We start from the raw sequence: 27881 nt of genomic DNA, 5'->3' as shown, positions 1-27881 counted from the left end.
GGATTGAAAGCACATTGCGTTACCAGGAAAGTCCTAAGAGTATTTCATTAGCAATCAAATTGAGCTGGTGAGCTTAATACTTTTCATTCACTGGTGAACAAAAGTTTGCTGAGCATCCACTCAGGGTGGCACTGTGTTCCAGGATCCTCTTGTTTGTTTACTACATACTTTCCTAAACAAGTGAGGGGACCTGGTAACCTTCTCTGCCATGTTTCTGCGGCTTGTCCCTTGATCCCACACATGGCCCAGACAGAAAGTACAATGAATAGTTACCATGGCGTGAAGAATGCATGTGCTTCTCAGTTCTGTGCAATCTGCGCCCTTCTCCAGTATCATAGTCATCTTTTCTTCTTTTAGGAAATATATTATTGAGCACCTGCTCTGTGCCAGCTGCTCTTCTGGTCACTGCGGGCTACACCAGTGAACACAAAAGTCAAGGATCTCTGCCTTTTTAGAGCTGACACCAGTGGGCCGTGTGGCAGTTGGGTGGCCGGAAGGGAATCTTCATCCACTACCAATGCCAGGACCTACTTAGAACCTTCCTGAGCTCAAAGTTATGATCTTTCCATTAGGACTGAATCTGTTATTGTTTCTGGATCGGTCTAAGGACCATGAAGGTGCAGAGGGACTAGACAGCCTCACTCCGATTTCATTGAATAGGTGAATATTGCAGTCGTATCCCATTGTAGTTGATAACATTTACTTTCTGTGTGTGTGAGGCACTGTTCTAAACATGGAGAAGAAGCCGCACACTCTGATTCAAATAGTTGTGTCGTTCAGGACATGGATTGTCATATTAGGTTTCTAGGGTTGCCATCACAAAATACCATAGGAGGAGTGGCTGAAACCACATAGTTTTATTTTCTCACAGTCCTGGAGGCTGGAAATCTAAGATCAAGGTGTCCACAGGTTTGTTTTTTTCTGAGACCTCTCTCCTTGGCTTGCTGATGGCTGCCTTCTCTCTTTGCCCTCACATGGCCTTTCCTCTGTAAGTGCCCTCATCCGTGTCTCTCTGTGTTTCAATCTCTTTTTATGGCAACACCAGACATTTGGGATTAGGGCCCACCATAATGGCCTCATTTTAACGTAACTGCCTCTCTAAAGTCCCTGTCTTCAAATACCATCACATTCTGACGTATTGAGGGCTTTCACATATAAATTTTGGGGGAACACAATTCAGTTCATGCAACTGACAATCCAGAGTAACTGAGTTTGAATCCCGATACTGTAGTCATTTGTGATCAAGTGGCTGTGTTACCTGGGATAAATTAACTTAATTTCTGTGCACCTTATTTCTTCATTAGTATATCGGGGATGATGACAATAAAAATAATGATGGTAACAGAACTTACCTCATGAAGTTGTGAAAATTAAGTGAGTTGATATAAAAAAACCCATTTTTTTCATATTAGCACTTGGGTGGCTCAGTGGGTTAAGCATATGCCTTCATCTCAGGTCATGATTCTGGGGTCCTGGGATCAAGCCCCACATCAGGGTCCCTGCTCTGCGGGGAGTCTGTTTCTCCCTCTCCCTCTGCCCCTCCCCCTGCTCATGCTCTCTCTCACTATTCCCCTTCTCAAGACAGTGATCTGGGGTCTGGAGGAGAGAGACAGGTTTCCACCACCCTCATTTTCATTATTCCAGTGACTCACAGGGTTATGGAGACCTGGGAATGGACTGTTGAGCACAAACTAGATAGAACCAAGTTATGGAAGCTTCTACATATCCTCGCCTTTGTTTATGAAGTTTCTTTCTGATCTTTCTTAACTCAACTGGGAGTGAGGGCACTTCAGTCACAGCTTAATGTGAATGGATGTCCCATTAACCAAACTTCGATTCTGAGCCCATTGACCATTCCTTGGAACTTCAGGGCTATAGATGAAAATTGAGGGATTCTGAAAAATTCATTCATTCATTCTCCAACATTTTTTAAAAAGATTTATTTATTTGACAGAGAAAGAGAGAGAGAGAGAGAGAGAGAGAGAGCGAGCACAAGCAGGGGGAGTGGCAGAGGAAGAGGGAGAAGCAGGCACCCTGCTGAGCCGAGAGCCAGACATGGGGCTTGATCCCAGGACCCTGGGATATGACCGAGCTAAATGCAGACACTTAGCCAACTGAGCCACCCAGGTGCCCCCATTCTCCAATATTTTTGAGTGCTTGCTTTGGTGCAGATATCATGTCAGGAGTTGGAGGTCCAAAGGTAATAATGAAATAGTCCCTGTTCTCATAGAATGCTCAGCTTGGAGGGTAGAAGACAGCTAAGCAACTGCACCATACATAAAGGGTATGACAAAGACCTCAATGGAGATATTTTGAGGAGATCTTGCAGTCACAGAGGAGGAAAATTTAGCTCAGAATGTGTGCGTAGGGGGGTGGGTGGGGCATTATAAAAATGTCTCGAAGAGCTAGCGTCAGAACTTGATCTAAAGTCACTGTGGGTGGAGTGAGAGATGGGGTGGGTGTCGGAAGGGTAGAGAGAATAGATGTGTGAAAAACTTGTGAAGACAGAGGTGCTTAGGAAATCTCAGAGCTCTGAAGGAGATAGGGTTTGGGAGGATTGTGGGGGGGATGAAGTGAGATAAAACTGTGGTACTCCAGAGTGACTGGGTTTGATGTCATGTAAGGACATAGACTTTATCTTGCAGATAATAGGGAATCATTGAAGGGTTTGAAGAAGAGGAGTGATATAATGAGTTTTGCATTGTAGGAAGGTCACCCTGGGCAAGAATTCATGGCTCCTTTATCTACATTAATAAAATGAAATGGCCCAGGACTGGGTCACCCTAATGTGACCAGGACATTGTTCATAAAATATGACTGTTTTTTTGGAGCCTGGCACAGTGACCACATCCTCACATATGTGACACAGATGTGACACTCTCAGAAGTCACATTTGATTTCTGTTTTTCTAAATGGAATATTGAGACAGGAATTTTCTGGGAAATTTCATTTACATATATAGCAGAAGTCCAGGGCAGACCTAGAAAGCAGAAGTTCCTGTCCATTAGTCAAAGGTTCAGAAAAGAGAAGCACGCTGTGTTTTTAAAGTAGAACTGATGATTTAAATTGTTAAGTAGTTTGTGATGGCAGAAGTCACAGGACATTCTCCTTTCCTGTTTCCTCAGCTTCTCACTTAGCTAACTCTTAAGGAGATATGGAAATTATTTTAACTCAGTCCAATCTAGAGAAAACAAGTTATAAACTGAAAAACAGTTATGTAAGTAAATAAAGGTTTTTTCTTTGTTGTTTGAAGAAATGTCATCTAAATTAGCCAGAAATCTATTCTGAGATAGGACTTGGTTGACTATAGAAAACATATACATATGGAATCTATAGAATTCTGCTTCTCTTCTGCCTCTCCTTTCTTTAAATCATAAAAATCTAAGTTTGGTTCTTTTAAATATTTGACAGGGCTATATTTCCAGTATTTCACTGGATTCTCACACAAACATGAGATAGATTTGGAAGGTACTCTTCTCATACCTTGGGGAACTCAGTGCTTTAATCAAGGTGGTTGAGGGACTTGACTCATGTTCTGTGGAGATGAGTGATCAGTCAGGAGTAGAGTCAGCATTTGTGATTTCTTTTTCTACAACACTGCATGTTCTTAGCTCTTTTTCAGCGAAGTTTCTTTTCCTTATTAACTGCGACATTTTGGCACATAGCTATTCTAGGGCACAGTATTCCTCCGATTCTTAACTTTGCACTGACAACTCAATCTTTACCTTAGTCCTTCACTTGTTCCCTTCAAACCCTTGTTCGACTGGCAGATAGTTTTGTCTGATCATCATTAGGTGTGCAACTTCTCTGTTTCTGAGGCTAGGGCTTACCAGGGATAGGGATCTTGTGAGGCTTCTGTTTGCTGTGTCTCACTGAATTCTTTCCGTCTAAAACCCAGGCACTAATAGGTCCACTTGAGAACAATGTAAAAATTTGTTTGAATAAGTAAATTAACAATATCTAAAACCCTGAGCGGAATTAAAATTTTATCAACTCTTTCAAATTGTCTTCTCCCTCAGGGCTGTCCCGGAATCTTCTCCCGCATTCTCTGACTTGCTCACATTTACCAGCTCTAAGCCAAGAGATCTTACCTGCTTCTTCACTTCAGTCTAATACTTTTAATTGCCAAAATCCTACTGGGAGAGGCACTCTAGAAAAATAGAACAGACAGTACTTAAGGGATCATTAACAGCTAGACACTTGCTACACTATCATTGGAGTTACAGCAACACCAATAATTGCCTTTAGCAATTAGAGATCCAAGGCTTTAAGGTTTCCCTCCAATGCACTGTTGATAGTTGTGGAACCTGACAGAATTCATTTCCTATAACAAAGATGAGTCTAAAATTTTGATTGGCTTTTGTTTTCTTGAATAGATTTTGGAGAGTTTTTTTTTTTTTTCTTTTTAAAGATTTTATTTATTTATTCGACAGACAGAGATCACAAGCAGGCAGAGAAACAGGCAGAGAGAGAGAGAGGAGGAAGTAGGGGACCATGACATGAGCTGAAGGCAGAGGTTTTAACCCACTGAGCCACCCAGGCGCCCTGGAGAGTTGTTTTTAAGGAAGGGCTCTGAGCTGAGCTGCCACTTTTCTTTTTGTCTTGTTCACAAGGAGTCTTGAAACAGTCTCGGAACTTGGCCCATATGATAGAAAGGACCTTTGATTTTAGAACTCCAGAATGTTTTTACTTATTTTTGTTCAGTGACAAATGCAGACAGACACTGAGAACTCCAGCCAGCATGATTAGCGTTCACCTGCAGTTCAACACAACCAGGCAGCCGGTGTTCAAAGGGAAGGGTGTTTAAAAATTCCAGACAAAGGAGATCGTGTAGAGGACTCATTCTTAGTGAATGTTCATGTTCATCTTCTCAAAAGGATGTCTTCTTTGTGCTTTTGGGTAGAGAATGACTTGGGAGAACATAAATAATCAGAGGAAATATTCAAATTTTGGGGAAAAAAAACCAACTTATGCTGGCAAGTTGCATTTTTTAAAGCAGCTGTATAACCTTTAATTCACACGAACACCCACATATCTTTTAAAACCTGCTTTCTCACCACTCTGACAGTTAGAATTTTATCTCTTCACTCTTCAGATTTCTCTGGAGAGTGAAGTACTGCATCATTTTGACAAACCTGAATGTGAAGAGATGAATGCTCCTCATCTCTGAAACACTTCAGGGTAAGTTGCTTTAACCAGTTTCCTGTTTTCAGAGGCTATTTTTCTGTCATCCCTTCAGATCTACCAAAGTTCATTTCATTCTTCTAACAGTCATATTTTATAAAAAGTGGAATTCTTCCACACTCATACTCATGGCTCTGAGATCTGGAGCCATTCTGACTATGACTATCATCTGGAGGGCCGGCCATATGCACTGAGATGCAGGAAGGAAACCAGTGTGTGCGAAGGACCCACCCCACCCACGCTCAGCCTGAGAATTACTACTTGCCCTGCTTTCTTCTTGCTTTCTGGAAATCTCCCTTGCCTGAGGGACACAGACTTCCAGCAGGGCAGGATGGAATATCTTTGTGTTATGGTCAGCATTCAAAATATTTTGCTGAGGGGACATGGATGGATGTGGAGAAAACCCCAGAATATTAACTGAAAACCAATTACTCCTAGCAGCTGAAAGCTCCTTTGGCAGTTTGGGAACAACTTTTTAAATAATAGTATAGAAAATGTATCATTCAGAAAATTCGATGTGCTGAAATAGAGAAATGGCAAATGAAATTCAATATCCTTAAAGACTAGATCAGGGGCTGACTGACAACAGTCTGCGGGCCAAAGATGGCCCCTTCCCTCTTTCTGAGTGGCTTGTGAGCTACAGATGCTTTCCCCAATTTGAAATCGTTGAAAAAAATAAAAAGAACAACAGCATTTCTTATGACACTTGAAAATGATATGAAATGCAAATTTCATGTCTATAATAAAGTTTTATTGGAACAGTCACATCCATCTGCTGATCTATTGTTTTTGACTGCTTTCATGCCACAGCAGAGTTAAGCATTTTCTGGGTCAATAGTTGCGATGGAGATGAGGCGGCCTTCAAAACCTAAAATGTTTACTACCTACCTTTGACAGGGTGTGCTGACCACTGGGTTAGGTTATTATATGACAGTTGAACTGATGCCATTTAAAAATATTTAATTGTAAGAGAAATATTAGTGGTAAAATATTTAGTCAAGCAGTCAAACTGTATATATGACTAACTGTATAATACAAGGCAGTCCCACATAGTTTACTTTCCTCACATAATTTTTGCCTCTTCCCCCAGTTGCAATGTAAACGCCAGGAAAATAAATAGAAATTGGCATTTATTGATTGATTGATTTAGGTTCAGTTCCTAGTACTATGCTTCACATAGTAGATGCTCCATATACAAATGAAGGCAGTCAAAGACTGATGAATTGTGTCATTGCATCATGTCTCTATAGAGTAATACTTATAGCAGAAGTTTCTGGGATATGCATATACATTAGGCATCAGGTTGAGGACTTCAAATGTAAGAATTCATTTGATCCTAAAAACCAATTTGGGAAGGTACATTCTCACTCCCATTTTACAGAGGATGAAGGCAAGGCTTAGAGAGATTGCTTAACTTGTCTAATGTTACAAAGCTAAGAAGTAAGGTGACCAGATTTCCAAAGATCTGTAGGATTCCAGAGGCTAAGGTCTCACCAGAAGTTCTACTTCTTAAGTTTCTAAAAACTGTACATTTTGAGGTGAGAAAGAAAAGGATGGGAAAATACCAGAAGTCAGTATATAAATCACAGAACCAATTATTAAGCTCCTACCCGGGGCTTATAGATGATTTTTGTTTTCTTAATTTTACATGCTAATGTTTTTCCACATTTTCTGAAATGAGTAGATTTGTTTTTAATTGCTTTAAAAATAAGAAACAAATGTCTTAAAGGAAAGAAAAACAGCCCAAAAGGTTAACTGTTTCAATTGTTTATGTAAATCATTTCCCTATTTCTCTGTGGGCCTCATGTGAATTGCTGAGGAAATGGCCCGCCTGTCTGTCTCCTGTACTGATGTGTGTTGTTGAGGTTCAGGATTAGGTTTCAACTCCCTTTGAATACTTCCTAGCCCTGCGAATCTAAAGTGCCATCTGTGTATAACTTTAGTCCAGAGACATCGATGGGTAGAACTTCTTGGTGTTTATCTTTTGAAGTCTGAAGTACACATATCTTTGCAAGTGATGTTTGTCTTCCACTCATATTTGGACTCATATTTGGTAGAGACATTGGTCTCTACCTGTCTCCCACTCATGATGGACTGCGTTTGCCTGGGCTTTACTATTATTATTATTTGTTAAACTGATGTCGTATTTGGAGTCTACTCATTTAAAATTATATTTATCTTCTACCTAAGAAAACAATTAGTTTTAAGCAGCCCCAAAACCATTTAGGAAAGTCAAAAGAAAGAAAAGGGGTGATGGTGTTAAAAAAAAAGTGAAGTTCTTTAGTTTAGATCTATGTTCTTTCTCTATTTTTTTTCTTAATTGTGTCAGTCACTGTGGCAGGCTTCCCCAAATCTAAAGGACTTCTTGCATGAAAGTCCTAGGCTGAAATTCCAAGGCTAAAAGGAAGAAGATTTTTCTTTCGAATAAAACTGGAATGCACGTGATCTGTGAACACTACCAAAGTTATTGAGGTCACTGTAACAGCAAATTCAAAAGAGGTTAGAGAAGACAGCAGTTTCCTGTAGTAAAGACCAGACAGAGATAAGAACTCTACAAAAGGCAAACAAGCAAGATGGGAAAATAAATGTCTTTAACCAAAGGAATACAGTCATAGATCAAGAGCCTCTCAGGTTATTTAAAAGGACTTTTAAAAATTCCTGTGATGTGTCTTAGACATTCCAGTCATAATTTCAGAGGCTTCTGTTGTCCAGGCCTGTTAAGAATGAGTTAAGTGGGTTTTTCCAGATCTTTGTGACATTTTTTCTCCCCAAGAGCATCATTCTGATTTTTAACTTAGAAGCAAAGCTGCTTAACATCATCTGTCAGTGACTTTATTTGGCAGAAATGGGGGCTGGAAAGTGATGTCATTTGTTTTAAGCTTGAAGTATCATTTAATGGACCTTCGTGATCTTCCCTGTTTATGACTTTGCAGGGTTCATCATTCTTGTACAGTCTACCAGTGGCCTTTCTAAACTCTCAAGAGTGAGACAAAAACAATTAGAATTATATATATATATATATATATATATATATATATATTTTAACATATCGTCTGTGTGCATGCAGTTGAAGAAATACATTTGCGTAAATGCACTTCGTGAGGTTATGTGTGAATACATGATCCATTACCAAGAGCACTACTGTTTCCACCAAAAGAGAAAAAATGTTTCCATCTTTCTTCTTTTTTATTTCTTTGGAAATTCTGGTGGTGCCTGGTGTGAGCCGTGCAATTTCACTTTTAAATTTGTGACTTCCAAAAATTCTTTTTCTGTAGCCCCAGAAAATCAGACAGTTGTTACATATAGAGAGCAGCTCCACTCAGACATTGAATAGATGATTATAAACACCTGGATTCTTTCTCTTTTCGTGGTGTTTGTTTTTAGAAGTGGAATAAAACCACATTAACCAGAGGATGTTGTTATTGGTAATTAGTGGCTTATTCCTGTGCCACATCAATAAAACATCTTGTCTCAAAAATCTTTCCTTTCATTGCCTAACAGGGATCTTGAAATATCATCTAATCAAACTCTTGCATTTGGAAGGTGAGAGGGCAAAGCTATGAGTGACTGTCTAAAATCTCACACTGAGTCATGCTGAACATGCTAAAGCAAATTTGTTTGTTTGTTTGGATTTTATAGATGGCCGACCATGCCCTCTCATTCTCTGGGACTCATCTTTATCTCCAACAAGTAATGAGACCCACTCTTCTGTTAAGCTCACCTGGGGAACTTACCAACAGTTGTTGAAACAGAAGTGTTGGCAGAATGGCCGAATACCTAAGCCTGAATGGGGTTGTACTGAAATACATCATCACGAGTGGTCCAAGCTGGCACTCTTCGATTTTTTGTTACAGGTAAGCTTATCAGATCAAGTAAGGGGTGATCTAAGCCTGACACTGAGTTATGTAAGGCTAACACTAAGAATTTTCTATACCTTGAATTTTCATGAAGCCAAAGTAGAAGTTCTATAGTGGCATTTGGTTATATAGCTTACAGCCACCATTTCTATTGTTTTCTTTCTAGTAATTTTTTTGCAAATATTTAATTAAGATTGGACATTGGAGAATAATAGAATGATAAATATTGACCTGTATAAGTGAGTGACACGGAATATCACAGATGTCTTATAACTCTTGTCCCCTTTTGATAAAGATCTCGTGACTCTCTTCTTCCCCTCATTCTGATTACTGCTTTTCCTTTCCTCCATTTTAGAAAAACCTGTTGGCTGCTATTGTTGTGTCACTAATTAATATTTTGTAGAATTTAGAACTGTCTTAAGACATTTGCAAAACACTCTCCTTTTGTAAATTACTCTGTATGTGTGTGTGAGTGTGACATTTTGGGAAGGAACTAGAGAGAGGTAAAAATGTAAGAAGGAAACCAGAGTCACAGACTTTCAAGGGATTAGGAACTTTCAAGAAGAGGATGATTTATGGTGTCAGCATTGCAAAACCACCAGTGAGAACAGAGTTGGAGAGCAGGGCATTTGACAAGCAGGCAGTCTGAAGTCACCAAAAACTGTTATAGAGTCCAGGTATGAGGTTCAGACTGGTCTAAAGCATTGTATATATATTATCTCATTTTTTCCCCATTTAATTAACATGCTAACTCTGAGATAGGCATATTCTTTCCATTTTTTGGGTTGGTAAAAGGGAAACTGAAGTGTAAAGAGGTTTTTATCAAGAACTGTGGAAAGTTGGAGATCTTACCTTTCTCGCAAGCTAACAGATTAGCCAGCCACATGTTCATAGATGGTAGCAGAGGACAGAGACAGACAGATGACTTCATTACTCTTGGTATAACAAATGGAACGAGCTTCATGCTCCTTTGCCCCTAGAGTCACATTGGGATGATACAAAGTAGCCTGGTGAATGTTCCATGTAGGGGTTTGTTACTATAGAGAAACTGTAAGTTTAAGAAACCCCCAATCTTATAAGAGATTGCTAGCAAACCTGTCCAACATTGCCCCAGAAGGAGACATTATCTTTATTATCTTCGTTAGCTGATAAATAAAATCTGACTTCCACATTAGTGGGAAACAATCTTTGTATTTTCCAAGGCTGTTTGCTATAATAACATCCTTGAAGAGACAGTGCAAAGTAAAACCTGATCTAAGATGTGCAGAAATGCCATGGAGAATTGTTTCTAAAGAGTTACCTAACTTGTTCAGTATTACAGAGCTGGTAAGTCCCCAAATAGAGATTTCGTCAGTTTTGGCTAACACTAGATTCCATATTTTTGACCATTATTGTATGGCAACTCCCAAGGTATCTTTAGGTTAATAAAGGGGGTTGGTGTGGTAAAATTTTTTATCAATAAAATGAAAAATGAGGGCTAAGTAGGTAAACGTACTTACTATGAGGCCAGGTGTTTAGGGGAGTGGTTGTAGAGAGGTTGAAGCTCCTGAAAATGATGACTAGAGGCAGGAGGGATAGGAGAGTCTTGAATGTGGCAGTGAAGTCTATAAGAAAGGAATGACCTTGAGGTTTGTAGTTGAGGAACATAAGAGCTAACCTAGACTGAATTAGAGGGAAAACCCTCTTAGAAGTTGTCTCCAGTGACGTTTGTTTTAATTATGGAAACTTCAACTAAATCTCCACCTACCTTCTGTCTTTGTTATTCTCCTTTCTGTTGAGGAAAACTACAACCATAATTCAACAAATGATGAAGTGTTTATGCAGCACCTACTGTGCATTACGCTGAAGAAAATTGACACAGGGGTAGCAAAATAGTAAAGACAGTTATCCCCTCTCCCTATCCCACATTTGGGTTTTTTTTTTTTTTTAAAGAATTTATTTATTTGAAAGAGAGTGAGAAAAGGAGAGAGAGCACAAGTGGGGGGAGCTGCAGAGGGAGAGGGGGAAGCAGGTTCCCCGCTGAGCAGGGAGCCCGATGCGGGATTCCATCCCAGGATCCTGAGATCATAACCCGAGCTAAGGCAGAGGCTCAACCCACTGAGCCACCCAGGTGCCCCCCACATTTGTGTTTTTAGAAAATTACATAAGAAAGTATAGTATGAAACAAAAATAGATCCATGTAAGAAGGGCTGGATGGGATAATACAAAATTTCTTACTGGTACGAGGTTAAAAAAGAGAGAGAGTGCTTTGCCATAAAATAATAAAGGAGGGAGAGTTTGAGTAAGATTGCAGGCTACAAATGATGAAGAGGATAGGCACAAATGTAAGGAAGGACATGGGGTTGGCAATGTTCATAGGATATTTAGGGCATCCTAAATATACCATTTATCTGAAGGAGAGTCATTTGGGGGAGTAGTGATGCACCCTATCTATAAGAGATATGATAGAAAACAGAGGAAGAAAGCTTTTTTTTCACAAGAGGTGTGTTCGCATTGTAACCTTTGTGTTCATTATCTTGATTGAGCAAGAATGAATTCAAACTGATGCACAGTCTCCTGAGAGCATCAGCGGCCTTTGTCATTGTGCCCATTGTCTGTGGTCTTGAGGATGAATGTAGACACATCACTCTTATATAAGTTTTCAAAGAAGACAAATATTTTAAGAACTTAAACTAATACTGTTAATATTCTAACAATTATGTGACACTTGCTATGTGCTTGGCACAGTTCTAAGCACTCTCTCTGTCCTGAGCACTAAGATACTAATTTATTTAATCCTCATAACAGTCCCATGAAGTGGATCTTATTATTATTCATATTTTGGAAATGAGGAAATCAAGGCAAGGAGAAATTAACTAATTTGGCTAGAGTCACAGAGCTGGTATCCAAGAATTTGTAGTCCAACTGAGGAATTCTGGCTTAAGAGACAAACTTAGAAGCAAAGCTTCCTCCTATTCATTTTATAGGGCAATGGTGCCATCATCCTCCTATTTCTCAAGTCAAAAATTTGGGAGTCATTTATATGCCTCTTGATACTTACCCTCATTTCCATACAGTGACCAAGTCCTTGAAATATCTCCCCAAGTGACCAAGTCCCTGAAATATCTCCCCAATCCACCTTCTTGTATGGCTTGTGCTCGTATCTGAGTTCAGGCTTTGTCATTTCCTAACAGGATGAATTCCTCCAGTCCACTCAAACTATATAATCCAAAATCACCTTTGGCTTGAAATACTGGGCATCAGGTTGCTGTTAACTCTGCAGCAATGGATTCTATTGGTAGATCAGTTAGTTCTATTTGTAATCTCCTCCCTTGTCCATTCTGCCCTCAGGAGCTTGTGAAGGTGTCTTTCATATTCCTCATAATCCATGAGGATGTGATCTCTGCAAGGCTTTACTGGAACCTAAGTTATGACACCAGTGGGAGTTCCCAGTTTTGGCTCTGCCTAAAGCATTGAATCTAAAAGTCAGAAGTTAATTCGATTGTTAAGAGTTAATTTGGTTGGTATCTATCAAAGTATATCAAATTATATATATGAGGATGGCATCTGAGAGAATAGACTTAAATTCTTTCATTCATCCAACATTTACTTGCTTCCCACAGTACAACAAACAAAATACTGATTTCCTCTAGATGCTGCAGCATTTTATAATTTTATCAGTAAGATAGAAGAGCAAGTGTTTTCTTCTTTCTTGCCAACCTTGGGAAGTGGAAAACTGATTAATATTTTTACTGATTTTATGGAGGGTAGTAAGGTCTTGCTTATATTTCCAGTTTTTTCATTATGAGTGAGATTGAGGATCTCATACTTTCAAATATGCATTATTTATAGTTCATTTTTTGTGAGTTGCCTGTTCATATAATTCCCTTTTTTTTTTGCATTCCATAGCTTTTCCTTATTTATAAAAACATTTTGATTATCATGAAAATTATTATCAATCCTATATATCTCAAATAATTTTTTATTTTGTTGTTTTTCATTTGACTTTGCTCATAGTAGATATTACTCCAGAGAAATTTTACATTTTTTATATGGTGATATCTTTTAAAAATTTTTTTTATTTTTTATTTTCAGCATAATAGTATTCATTGTTTTTGCACCACACCCAGTGCTCCATGCAATGCGTGTCCTCTCCAATACCCACCACCTGGTTCCTCCAACCTCGCACCCCCTGCCCCTTCAAACCCCTCAGATTGTTTTTCAGAGTCCATAGTCTCTCATGGTTCACCTTCCCTTCCAATTTCCCTCAACTCCCTTCTCCTCTCTAACTCCCCTTGTCCTCCATGCTATTTGTTATGCTTCACAAATAAGTGAAACCATATGATAATTGACTCTCTCTGCTTGACTTATTTCACTCAGCATAATCTCTTCCAGTCCTGTCCATGTTGCTACAAAAGTTGGGTATTCACCCTTTCTGATGGAGTCATAATACTCCATAGTATATATGGACCACATCTTCCTTATCCATTCATCTGTTGAAGGGCATCTGGGTTCTTTCCACAGTTTGGCGACTGTGGCCATTGCTGCTATAAACATTGGGGTACAGATGGCCCTTCTTTTCACTACATCTGTATCTTTGGGGTAAATACCCAGTAGTGCAATGACAGGGTCATAGGGAAGCTCTATTTTTAATTTCTTGAGGAATCTCCACACTGTTCTCGAAAGAGGCTGCACCAACTTGCATTCCCACCAACAGTGTAAGAGGGTCCCCCTTTCTCCACATCCTCTCCAACACATGTTGTTTCCTGTCTTGCTAATTTTGGCCATTCTAGCTGGTGTGAGGTGATATCTCAATGTGGTTTTGATTTGAATCTCCCTGATGGCTAGTGATGATGAACATTTTTTCATGTGTCTGATAGCCATTTGTATGTCTTGATTGGAGAAGTGTCTGTTCATATCTTCTGCCCATTTTTTTTTATATGATTATCTGTTTTGTGTGTGTTGAGTTTGAGGAGTTCTTTATAGATCCTGGATATCAACCTTTTGTCTATACTGTCATTTGCAAATATCTTCTCCCATTCTGTGGGTTGCCTCTTTGTTTTCTTGACTGTTTCCTTTGCTGGGCAGAAGCTTTTGATTTTGATGAAGTCCCAAAAGTTCATTTTCGCCTTTGTTTCCTTTGCCTTTGGAGACATATCTTGAAAGAAGTTGCTGTGGCTGATATCAAAGAGGTTACTGCCTATGTTCGCCTCTAAGATTCTGATGGACTCCTGTCTCATGCTGAGGTCTTTTATCCATTTTGAGTTTATTTTTGTGTACGGTGTAAGAGAATGGTTGAGTTTCATTCTTCTACATATAGCTGTCCAGTTTTCCCAGCACCATTTATTGAAGAGACTGTCTTTTTCCACTGTATATTTCTTCCTGTTTTGTCAAAGATTATTTGACCATAGAGTTAGGGTCCATATCTGGGCTCTCTACTCTGTTCCACTGGTCTATGGGTCTGTTTTTATGCCAGTACCATGCGTCTTGGTGATCACAACTTTGCAGTAAAGCTTGAAATCAGGTAACGTGATGTCCCCAGTTTTATTTTTGTTTTTCAGCATTTCCTTAACCATTCGGGGTCTCTTCTGGTTCCATACAAATTTTTGGATTATTTGCTCCAGCTCTTTGAAAAATACCGGTGGAATTTTGATCGGAATGGTATTAAAAGTATAGATTGCTCTAGGCAGTATAGACATTTTAACAATGTTTATTCTTTCCATCCAAGAGCATGGAATGGTCTTCCATATTTTTGTGTCTTCTTCAGTTTCTTTCATGAGTGTTCTGTAGTTCCTTGAGTACAGATCCTTTACCTCTTTGGTTAGGTTTATTCCCAGGTATCTTATGGTTCTTGGTGCTATAGTAAATGGAATCGATTCTCTAATTTCTCTTTCTGTATTTTCATTGTTAGTGTATAAGAGAGCCACTGATTTCTGTACATTGACTTTGTATCCTGCCACATTACTGAATTGCTGTATGAGTTCTAGTAGTTTGGGGGTGGAGTCTTTTGGGTTTTCCATATAAAGGATCATGTCATCTGCGAAGAGAGAGAATTTGGCTTCTTCATCGCCAATTTGGATACCTTTTATTTCTTTTTGTTGTCTGATCACTATTGCTAGGACTTCTAATGCTATGTTGAACAAGAGTGGTGAGAGTCAGCATCCTGGTCATGTTCCTGATCTCAACGGGAAGGCTGTGAGCTTTTTCCCATTGAGGATGGTATTTGCTGTGGGTCTTTCATAGATACATTTTATGAAGTTCAGGAATGTTCCCTCTATCCCTATACTTTGAAGTGTTTTAATCAGGAACGGATGCTGGATTTTGTCAAATGCTTTTTCTGCATCAACTGAGAGGACCATATGGTTCTTCTCTCTTCTCATATTAATTTTTCTATCACATTGATTGATTTGCATATGTTGAACCATCCTTGTAGCCCAGGAATGAATCCCACCTGCTTATGGTGGATAATCTTTTTAATGTGCTGTTGGATCCTGTTTGCTAGGATCTTGTTGAGAATTTTAGCATCCATATTCATCAGTGATATTAGTATGAAATTCTCCTTTTTGTTAGGGTCTTTGCCTGGTTTGGGGATCATGGTAATGCTAGCTTCATAGAAAGAGTCTGGAAGTTTTCCTTCTGCTTCAATTTTTTGGAATAGCTTCAGGAGAATAGGTGTTATTTCTTCTTTGAAAGTTTGGTAGAATTCCCCAGGGAATCCATCGGGTCCTGGGCTCTTTTTTTTGGGAGGTTTTTGATCACTGTTTCAATCTTGTTACTAGATATCAGTCTATTCAGGTTGCCAATTTCTTCCTGGTTCAATTTTGGGAGTTTATAGTTTCAGAGGAATGCATCCATTTCATCTAGGTTGTTTAGCTTATTGGCATATAACTGTTGCTAATAACTTCTGATGATTGTTTCTACTTCTTTGGTGTTAGTTGTGATCTCTCCCTTTTCATTCATAATTTTATTAATTTGGGTATAAGGTGATATCTTAATTGACCTTTTTACTTTCTGTATTTAGGATCATACAATTTTTATAGAGAGGTGTTTGTTAAAATATTTGCTGAACAAATAAATGAATAAATGAACATATGTAGGCCATTTTTCATGAGTACTATAGTAGTTATCTTTTATTCAATAATCCTCATCAGTTACACTGAGATGTTTATTTTAAAGTCAAATATATGTCTTATTTAAATGGTGATTGTGAATGTGTTGGGAATGCATTGAGTAGAGTTTGTTAACAATTTTAGAAAAGTTCTGTCTGAAGTAAACTAAAATCACTTGTTCTATGATGCTACAACAAGGCAAGAGAATACAGAACCCAGTTGTTAATTTTCTGTACACAACATTCTTTTTGTTTTACCCAATTAACAAATCTACATTCATAAAAGCTATGCCATTTTACTGGGTCTGTAAATGTGATAGAGGCACAAGTAACCTTTTATTCTTGAAGCGTGGGGGTATGAACTGCAGAGACAAAAATTCACCTCCGTTAGGATGCCAAAGAAGAGTATTCTAGAGAAAATCTGAGTTTCTAAGACTTGGGAAGTTTCTATCAAAAGGTCAAATAAAATAATAGGAAAAGATTTAGGATGTATAAAACTTGCTTTTTGAGCTTGTAGATAGTCTATATAATGGTTAGGAACTGAGATTCTGGAACCAGTCTGCTACAGTTCAATCCAAATGTCTAATACTAATTTTTTAACATTGAGAAGTTATTTAACCTCTCTCTACCTTGGTTCCATCAGGAATAATAACAATGTTTATAGAGAAGGTTATTGAGAGAATTCAATACATTTACACACATGAAGAATTTAGTATAATGTCTGTTACATAATAGGTTCAGTGAATATTACATGTTAAGAAATTTATTATTCGGAAATAATAGTAGAGATTAATACCAATAAAATAAAGTATTTTACCATTATTTTATTCATTAAATTGTAAGTCATTCCCAAGTTGTTATATTTTCTATTCTTATATACTTATATTAAGACCTTAGCCCATTAAGTTTTAATTGTTTTTGACTAGTCTGTCTTTTTTAATAGCTGTGAATTTCTTAAGGGCAAGCCCCTGTCTTATCCAACTCTGTAACCTTTCAATTAGTAGCAGAGTAGCTGAGAATGTCACACTCAGGGTGTTATTTTTTTGATCAAAGAAAAGTACCTAGTTATATTATTGAAATATTAAATCAAAAGTGTCCAATTAAAAATGTTAAAAGTTGAAGCAACAAAAGTGTAATTGTAATTAAGAAATAAATTTTGTTAAAATAAGAGAATTAGAAGGTTAGAAAATGAAAAATCAAATGAATAAAAAATATTTAATATTTTTCCTATTTAATGGAGTTCTTTGTGTACTTATATTTTCTAAGAATAGTTTATTTGATGAGCAATTAAGGAGTGTTTAGATAGAGGAGTACTAACAGAGATGTGTTTTGGGAGATGTTTTCTTCCACCTTCAACAAAACAAATTACATATATTTCTTTCCACTTGGACTTGACAGACTTTTTTGGGCCCTTTTCTATCCTAGACACTTGGCAGGTTTAGTGCTGGTGATAGAATAGCTGAGATCCCGTCCCTGACCTCGAGTTATGCAGTCTAACAGCAGAGACAGATAATCATAACAAAATGAATCAGGTGTCATAATTAAGTTTAACATCCTTTTGAAACAAATAAGATGCTACTAGTTCTTTGAGATTTGTAGTGTGTAAACAGAGAATATGACATTTAATCTAGAAACTGAAGACCTTGCAGAAATCAAGTGAGTCCAGGAGACAGGAAGAGGGTTTCAGAGAGAGGGATTCTAACAAAGGGCAGAGTGGGAAAATCCATTAAGTAGTTTTCCCCAGGTGGCTGTGAGTAATAAACTTATGTTCATAAATTCAACGAACAACAATAATATGAATTGGTATGCCTTGTCACCCTAGAGTTGTCTTTTATCAGTCAACTCTCCTAGCTCTTACCTGGCTTCTAATGATTTAGCTCCTGAATATAATGCATTAAATTAATAGGTGTTAACCTTTGACCTATTCTCTTCCACTCTCCTTTCTATGCATCATTTTTTTCACTTAATGATATGATAATAGTAAAAGTAAAAATTCCAATCAACTATCATCAAACCAGAGAAAATATAACTTTTCATTAAAAAAATATTTGTATCTGTGGGAATATCCAATGCTAGGCAAAGAAAGATTCCAACTGTGGCCTCCATGGTAGATTATGAAGGTCTTCCAAGCATCGCCTCCTTTTATCCCTACTACTAAGTGACCAAGGGTTTTGCCTCCAACTTTCAGAGATCACTCACAGTAGGTGCTCTGACAGCAAGAGGCATAACAATCCAGGGTCTTGGACACTGGGATTTCTAATAGTTTGGTTCAGTTTTATTGTTTTGCAGAAGTAACACATTGCCGATCCAAATAAGCTGTAGCCTTGTATTTATTGTTCAGTCCAAGCAAGCAAATAATATAGGTTTTTGTTCATTTGCTAGCAAACAATGAGACGTGATGTAAGTCACATACTATCTTGTCTTCAAGTAGCGATGAAAATGATTAGCTTGGGCAATATTAATTGCTGAGCTGACTGGGATTGAGGGAGCAAAGATGGCCAAGGATGAGAGGGTTTTGAGAAGACATATTATTGCTTCTAATTATTGAAAACCTTCACAATTTGTTTTTATGATGAGAATCACAATGGTTCACTTGATTACAGAGAGTCATTTCCTAAGATAAAGGACATGGGAGTGTGATATTCTAGACATTAAAATTGACCAACTCTAAACTTCAAAGGTATGGATGTGCTAAGAACTAAAATATATCGCAGTTTCTACAGATTTTTAATTGTATAAAGTGTGCTCTTTCTTACAAATGAAATTCAAATGTCTGACTTTGACATAGTTTTTACTATACACATGTCCATGATTTTTCACTAGGAGAAATTATTTTCAGTATTATTGATGCTATAATACGAGGAGGGCCTCAGAACACTTATTTTAAAAGGCCTCAGAACACTTACCAAATTATTTTGTGACATTATAATTTTATTCTTCTAAGTATTACTTATCATATGTGAGCAAATTGGCCAGAAAAGCTGGTGTTTACTGGGCAGCTATGTTTAGATAGAGACAGAGGAGGTGATGTAAAAGAAGTTTACAGATTTGCTTCTGTATCAGAGAACACAAGAGATTTTTGCAGAGAAAAGGATATAGAAGAAATGGCTAACCTATGCCAAGAAAGTATGTTTATTAAGGAAGATTTTGGGTCATTTTCCTTGTTTGAGGAGGTCTGACATACATTTTTATTCATTTATTTGATTATACAACTTTAATTCATGACTGGTTTTAAATAATTCATCATGATTGGAGAGGGCACAAAACATTTTTATGCGTATGTGGCAAAACAATACTTCTCTTTAAATGACAAATGGTCATGTCAGTCTCTCATACTTGATGTCTAGAAGCAAATTTGTCACCTCATGCCCCGACAATTTGCCCCCTTGACTTACCTGTTCCTTCTCATGATATTACTATTTTAAAAATTGGTCAGGTCAGATATTTTTGAATCATCTTTGAATCTTTGACTCTTCTTTGAGATACACTAAACTTTGTAGTTCCTCAGGATTACTCCACTTCTGTTTCCCTTTTCTTCCCTATTAATGCTATCCTAATCAAACTCTTATCAATATAGGTACAGATGTTGTAAGAGACTTCTGGCTGATCTCTTTGTCTCTATCTTCCCCAACTCAACTTATTGTGTAAACTATGGCTGAATTTATTTTTCCTACTTTCCTTTAAATTTTTTTAATTGCTTCTTGCAAAAAACAAAAACAAAAAACAAACAAACAAAAAACTCTGAAAAGTTCCATTTGATTGGAAAATATTTTTTCTAATTTTAATTTTAATTTTTTTAAAGAATTTATTTATTCACTTGAGAGAGAATTAGTCATAGGGGTGAGAAGCGCAGGGAGAGAAAGAAGCAGAGTCCCCACTGAGCAAAGAGCCAGCTGCTGGCTCAATTCCAAGACCCAAACATAAAGACCTGAGCCAAAAGCAGACGTTTAACTATCCAAATCACCCAGGTACCCCTGGAAAATAAATTTTAAGTGCCTTAGTGCATTAGGGACACCTGGATGGCTCAATCAGTTAAGCGTATGCCTTTGGCTCATGCTATGATCACCAGAAAATAAAACATAAGCATGTAACTATTATACCACCCAAAAGAAAAATTTGCTATAATTCCAGTAACATGTCCAGTAACTGGTCTAATTTTTAATTGTCTAATAAATGCTTTATTTATTTATTTGCTTGCTTGCTTATTTATTATTTCAGTTTGTTTATTGGAACCAGGATTAAAATAAAGCCTGCACTTCGTGATCAGTTGATATGTCTTTTAATGTATAGACTCTGCGCCCACCTTCCCCCCCCCCCCCTTACCAGTTTACTTATTGAAGAAAGCATTCGCCTTGTTTTCTAGAGTTCTAGATTCTGGAGTTTGCTGGTTTTACTTCCATGATGTCTTTATTTGTCTTCCTGTCACCTATATTCAATAGACATTGGTGTGGAGTTTAGAGACTTGATACAATTTAGATTTAACTTGTTTTTTCAAAACTTTTACGTAGATGGTGGTATATTTCTCTACTAGGAGAGATAATGTATGGTTGGTCTTTCATTTTTGTGACAGTAGTAGCTATGGATGCTCAATGTTGATCCATCCATTCACTAGGCATTGAGAAATGGGGGGTATTCCTACTCTCATCACTTCTTCATTTATTATTTGGAATACTTCTCTAAGGAGTAGCTTACCTTCATCTCTTACCTGGTTCTTTCATGGTAGATTTGATATAAAACCTGGTTGTCTAGTGGTACAACTTATATAGAGAAATGTTACCATTGAAGAAACACCATAACGTGACCTTGTAACTTCCTTTCTGTCCTCATCTGCTCATCAGCCATGATCTTTTGTGGTATTTTAGTACTGTAGACTGAGAACCCTGTAGTTAGCAAACACATAAGGAGGTATGTGCTTGTTAACTTCAGGGTTGTGTATGCCTCTTTGTGTGTGTGCTGTGGTTACTCACTGCCTGTTGCACCCTCCACCCCCACTTTTCCCACAGATTACTCACCACTGCTTCTACTTCCCCATCTAATGTGTAGCCTGGCCCTCAAACTCCAGTCAATTCTACTTCCCCATCTAATGTGCAGCCTGGCCCTCAAACTCCAGTCAAATCCTTTCTCTGCAAAGTCTTCTGGAACCAAGTCAATCATATTAAGCTCCCTCTTTCCTCTGAATATCTAACATAATTTAAAAAATGTTCACAATTTTTCAATACATTAAAATCAGAGGGCAACAACACAGAATCATAGGGATATGCAACAGAAATAAAACAACAGCATTGATTGTTGTAAGGCTCGATTCATATCCCAGCTTCTTCAATAGTCCAGTCTGTAATCTAGGACAAGTTCATAATCTCTGAGCTTTGATTTCTTTATTACTGAAATGGAGAATGATCTCACTTCACTTGGAGATTGATATGAAATAAAATCTTTATCACGTGAAATGTTTATCATGATATCTGGCTGCCTATGGTCTGAATGTTTGTGTCTCACCAAAATTCATACATTGAATTTTAGCCCCCAAGGTGGGGTATGGGAGGGTGGCTTTAAGAGGTGACTAGCTCCTGAAGACAAAGCTTTCATGAGTGGGATTAGTACCTTGTCAAAGAGGCCTGACAGAGTTCCCTAGTTTCATCTACCAGGTAGGGACAGAGTGAGATGTTGCCAGTTTGCTATTGGGAAGGGGGCCTTTACGAAAAACAGACTGTGTTGGCACCTTGATCTCATACTTCCAGCCTCCAGAACCATGAGAAATAAATATTGTTTATAAATTACCCAGTCTATGTTATTTTATTTATTTATTTATTTATTTTAATTTTTTTTTTTTTTTTTTAAGGAGAGAGGGTGGTGGTTGTTGAAGACACTGGATCCTAACCTCACAGCACAGACCATGATGTATTTTTTGTTTGTATTTATTTATTTATTTGACAGAGAGAGAGAGAGATCACAAGTAGGCAGAGAGTCAGATCAGGCAGAGAGAGAAGGGGAAGCAGGCTCTCTGCTCAGCAGGAATGCTGAGGCAGATGCGGGGCTTGATCCCAGGACCCTGAGACCATGACCTGAGCCGAAGGCAGTGGCTTAATCCACTGAGCCACCCAGGCGCCCTTGTTATTTTATTTTTAATTGTATAATTGTAGCAGTCCAAATGGACCAAGGTACTGGCAGATGGAAAGTACTCAATAGATCAGCAGAGATCTCATCTAGAATCACCCTATTTACAAGAATTTGAATGTATATATGCACACATAGCTGTGATTTTTTGAATCTCCAAATCTGCAGGTCCTTAGAGTAGGGTTCATGTCTGTTTCTCTGTGAATTTTCTGCAGTAAAGAGCTACTCATTATAGCGTATTGTACTATGTAGGGAATCATGAGATCATATAATGTTGTTTCTATGGACCAGCCATTCAGGTCAAATTGGGATAAAGGGCTGTCATTTTTGCAGAGATGAGGGCATTTCAGAGAATACATTCTTATATGTTTGTTAACTGCAGGGTTCTTACCATACAGAATCTGGGAAGCTAGTTGGGATTATATTCTGAGATTCTGTTCCTCAAGATCTCTAGTTCCTTTGTTGAAACATAAAACAATAACAAATCCCCCAAAACTTAAAGAACAAAGACTAACATAACAAATACCATGTTTCTACGTTCTAGGATTATACTGTTAATTTTTTGTTGTTGTTATTTTTGCGTATTTGCTTTTATAATTTACTTTAGAAACCCTAACACATTAAAAATCAGTTAAACTCCCCTTTGACCATCTCTTCAAGTCCCCTTCCTGCACTTTCTCGAATAAATGGTCACTGTCATAAGTGATTCATTCACCCAATTTTAAAGGAATCTTATGTGCATAGTAAGTAGATATTTGTGTGTTTTTAAAAACTTAAATACATAAGTGCCATTGGCCACATGCTACTCCTGTCCTTTTACCAGTTAGAGAGAAGCAGGGTTTAGGCAGGCTGTGGTTTTATGATGCCAGTAAAAGGGATGTTGTAGGAGGTAGATATTAGGGAGGTTCTATTCCTGAGAACATAGGTCTGCAAGGCAATAGCCAAGAAAGTTTTCCTTAGATTGAAACAGCATCTTAATATAACAAATACCTTAGAGCATTTATTTATTGCTTCTGGCTACTTTGACACCATATGAAAGACTTTGCTTGGCCTCGTAGGTGTTTTATTTAGATAGTTTACTTTATAATCTTTTGTTCTTTTTCCTGTTCTCATAGCTTAGTACTTTTTATTATAATTTATAAACAAAAATCAGGATTTATAAGCAAACAGTACACTGCTCATGGGATTCAGTTAAATTGAACTAACTTGAAGAATTGCTGTGTTCTGTCTAGACAATTCCAAATCAATCTGTGAGGCTCAGTCATCATGTGAGATTTTGTGACTTGGCTTTGAGTCTGACACGATGTCATTTCTATGCCTGGGAACTATTGTACTCTTGTTTCTCAGTGTGATTCCTTTCCAGATGTCCTCTTGGTTAATCCACACAGCCAATTCCCCTTTGATTATTCATGGAATACATCCCATTTACACATGTTTGCTCCTTCAGAATCCTCTCTTCCAAAGAGAGTCTGATGTAGGAAGTCTGTGAAACCCCCCCTTCTGTGAAGAAACTGACCTGCTAGATTGTACCTTGTTCCCTTAACAGTTAGGCCTTCTCAAAACCTTGGGGAGATTAGGAAACCAACAGTAGAATTATATTGGCCTGTATTTCAAAAGGCAAATAGTTTCGCTTTTTATGGCCGTTAAGTGGAATGTACGTCTGCTGCTAAAAATTTTCTACAAGAATATGATAGGATTGAGAAAGTAAACACAAAGGCAGTGGCCTGTGAGCCTCTGTTCTGGGCTTTGACATCATGGCTCTCGTGGAGGTCTGACTTTTAGAAACTACATTCTCTTCACAGCATCAAAGCTATTTATTTGATTTTTCATGGAGGCAACATCAAAGAAAAACAATTGTCTAGCCATACTGACCCTGGTTTATCACAGAGGCATGGCTTTTTGGCCTTTACAACAAGAATGTGTTTCTCTGTACACTGATCCACTTCTCGTTAAGACTTCCCTGTGTCTCAAAGCACATCGCTCCTGTAAGGAGCATATAAGTTCCTCAGACATTGGCTTCTAACTTAGAAGCTTTTAGAACCTACTCTCTAGTATTTATTCTCAGAGATTTCTGGCATTGATTATACTAAAGCCTTATTTGCATAAAACATGGACTAGGAAATTGGTTCACATAATCTTTGCTCTTTTATCATTCTGAATCAAAGGGGGAAAATGGTCAAATAAGTTATATTCATGAACTTCATATTGCTAAGTGACAACCTAATGAGCATTCATGGGTCAATTCTAATTTAATTATTAATCAAAAACACAGTATATGTTATTTAAGGATACACATTTTAGCTTATTTCAGTACTTGCCATGGAATTTATAAACTCTGCTGAAATTGAGTAGTGCATAGTTACTATGTCTCAGTCCTAAATCTTGATGTATAGATAGCTGGGGGAGAAAGATCAGGGATTTGAGGAAGTCTGTGTGATTCCCTAACCACCTTTTGATATTCAGAGATTGTTTAATGTATCCTTTGAGCTAGCTGTGGGATTGGCTTCCCCATTAATCCTATGCCATTGAACCACAGACAGTTTGAAACCAACCTTAAATGCTATGTTCGAAAACAGGAGATCTAAGCCTCAGACTTCGATAAATCCTCCAGGAAGCAAATAAAAAACCATGGATAACTTAATACACTAGTATTTTCATAGGAGTACCTGAGAGGGCAGGCATATATTCATCTGGCCTCAATATAGATATTTTTTGATATAATTATTTTTAGAAGATTTACTTTAAAAATAATTTTGCCCGACAAAGTAGACTCAGAGAGGATTAAGTGAGAGGTGGTTCATAAAGATTCTATTGGTTCCATCTTCTTGTCAACCATATTCAAGTTATTTAATGAACATAGATAACTAAGAGAAAATGGAGCTCAAAAAATTATTACTGAATAGGACTGTTTGGGGTGATGTCTTTTTTTTTTTTTTTTTTTTTTTGCCATTTCAGAGGATCCATGAGGTCACCACTATTCCCATAATGATGTTAAGCCAGTTTTTGCTTTTTTACCCCTCTATGTTGATGTTTGCAGTAGTGGGGTAAACTTGTTGGTGCCTTAGCATGAATCAAAGCTGGCGTTACATTATACCAATACCTGTCCTACCTTTCATTGCCACTGTGCTCATGTGAAAAAGTACATGTAAAATATGCCTGATTCACTAAGAATGTCCTTGATAAAGTAGTAAAACTATTAATTTTCTTAAATCTGTACCTGTAAGTATGCATCTTTTAAAAATTCTGTTTGAGGGGCGCCTGGGTGGCTCAGTGGGTTTAAGCCTCTGCCTTCGGCTCAGGTCATGATCTCAGGGTTGTGGGATCGAGCCTGCATCGGCTTCTCTGCTCAGCAGGGAGCCTGCTTCCCCCTCTCTGCCTGCCTCTCTGCCTACTTGTGATCTTTCTCTCTCTCTGTCAAATACATAAATAAAATCTTTTAAAAAATTCTGCTTGAGGGGAACCTTGGTGGTACAGTCAGTTAAGTGTCTGACTCTTGGTTTCAGATCTGGTCACGATCTCAGGGTTGTGAGATTGAGCTCTGTGTCAGCTTGAGATTCTCTCTCCCTCTCTCTCTGCTCCTCCTGTTTCTCTCTCTTGAATAAATAAATTAAATTATTATTAAATAAATAAAATAAAAAAATTTAAAAATGGAAAAAATAAAAATTCTGTGTGATAACACAGAAAGAATGCCAAAGGCACTCCTAATGCCTCCCATAGTGTGGTAGTTGCCTGGAGGAGAACTACTTAGGCAGTAGTTTGACTTGTGAGCTGAACCAGCTGCTTTTTTTCATTAAACATCATTTTTACTTGGAAGAACAATTTCATTTCTCTTATTATTTTGTTGGAAAGTACATCAATTTCTTTAAAAGTATGTTAACGTTTAATGGATGGGTCAGTGTTATTTTTAAATATACGTAACAAGTTATTTTTTCAGGTTTAATTTCTATATAATAACTAGCTCACATGAATTCATCCTTTTTGGTGTCTTCAATAACTCTATGTGTCAGAGATACTTAAAAAACATTTGAGAAGCAGGGCCTGGGTGATTTTTCTGAAAAAAACTTCCCTTTGTCCAAATAGTAGCTCATAACGTCAAAGGTATCACATCTCTGTGATTCTAAGATTCTGTGATTTTGATTTGAAGATTCTGAGCTTCTTACAAGAAAACGGGTAATAGAAAACATGGAGGTCTGGCCTAATGAGAGGTCTTTTGGCAGTTAGCTCTCTGCATTAGATAGGTTTGAGTGGGTGAGCTGAGCGATGCCCATATTCATTCTTTCATTTTTTCAACAGACAGTTTTTGAGTACGTGCACTCTGTAAAACATGATGGATCAGGCACAGTGCATCATACTTAGAAGCATCAGACTGTGATCTTCATGAAAGCAAAAAGCTTGTCTTTTCTACCCTGGAAGGCATTGTGATGAGTCAGGCAGAAGTTGGTAGAAGTTCGCATCATACACTAGTTTTGTCTCCTTGGGCAAGTTACTTACCATCTTTGAATTTTTTCCTTACTTGTAATGTGGGAAAAGATGATGTATGTCCCTTTGGGTTATTTTGATAATTAGAAACTTTATAATGTAAAGTGAGTTAGCAGTATCCTGGGATTTTTGTATCGAAGCTGCATAAAGGGCTTACTTTATAGCTACTTGCTATCCTAAAGAGAATTAAAACAAATCTGTCTTCAAATGGGAACTTCTGTAAGTATGTAAGTGCATGTAGCAGTAATCTTTGAAAAAGGTCGAAACTCAACTTTATTTAGTTTTATTTCCAGTTCTATTGAAGTATACTTGACAAACACAACTGTATATACTTAAAGTGTAGAGTGTGGTGATCTGATGTTTGTATACATGTGAAATATTTACCACAATCAAGGTAACTAAATGCCTGTCACCTCACATAGTTACCTTTTGTATGTGTGTGGGAGAGAATGCTTAAGATCTTCTCTGCAAATTTAAAGTATACAATACAATATTATTAACCATGGTCTGATCCTCAGATTTTACCCAACTGGCAACTAAAAGCTTGTACCCTTTTACCAACATCTGTTCATTTCCTCACTTCCCAGCCCCTGGAAACCACCATTCTACTCTCAAGTATTACTTATTTTTCAATAACCAGAGAATAATCAGTCTGTCAGAATTAGTTAGCTTTTTATAAAGAGAACCAATTTCCATTGAAAGATATAAGTTTAAATAGCTTTTTTTTTTTTAAAGATTTTATTTATTTATTTGACAGGCAGAGATTACAAGTAGGCTGAGAGGTAGGCAGAGAAAGAGGAGGAAGCAGGGTCCCTGCTGAGCAGAGAGCCCCATGCGGGGCTCGATCCCAGAACCCTGGGATCATGACCTGAGCAGAAGGCAGAGGCTTTAACCCACTGAGCCACCCAGGCACCCCAAGTTTAAATAGCTTTTAGATATGTTATATTAGATTTTGTTAATCATTGTTGAAGAAATAGTCAGTGACATTGGTAAAGACAGTCAAAGAAGACTTTATTGGTGATAATGGTTGTAGGTATAGGGACCACTGTAATGGGATATTCCAGTGGGAGAGAGAGACTGGGCTCCGCCCTGAATACAGCATGGGGTCAGTGGGAAGGGAAATTATGAAGAGGAAGTGCCAGGATTAAGAGGAGGTCTGG

General features: G+C 37.7%; 1 protein-coding gene across 3 annotated transcripts in view; it reads left to right on the top strand.

Annotated features, from left to right (window-relative positions):
• Window positions 1–27881, top strand: part of GASK1B (golgi associated kinase 1B) — a 50500-nt gene that overhangs the window by 8536 nt on the left and 14083 nt on the right. For all 3 annotated transcript variants that reach the window (XM_004777311.3, XM_004777310.3, XM_004777312.3), the window contains exon 3: window positions 8824–9038. In XM_004777311.3, coding sequence (XP_004777368.1) covers window positions 8824–9038 — 215 coding nt within the window. The remainder of the gene's footprint in view (window positions 1–8823; window positions 9039–27881) is intronic.

This window comes from Mustela putorius, unplaced genomic scaffold (genome assembly GCF_011764305.1).
Source record: "Mustela putorius furo isolate JIRA1106 unplaced genomic scaffold, ASM1176430v1.1 tig00000056_pilon_pilon_pilon, whole genome shotgun sequence".
NCBI lineage: Eukaryota > Metazoa > Chordata > Mammalia > Carnivora > Mustelidae > Mustela > Mustela putorius.
This window is presented reverse-complemented; position numbering and strand designations above follow the sequence as displayed.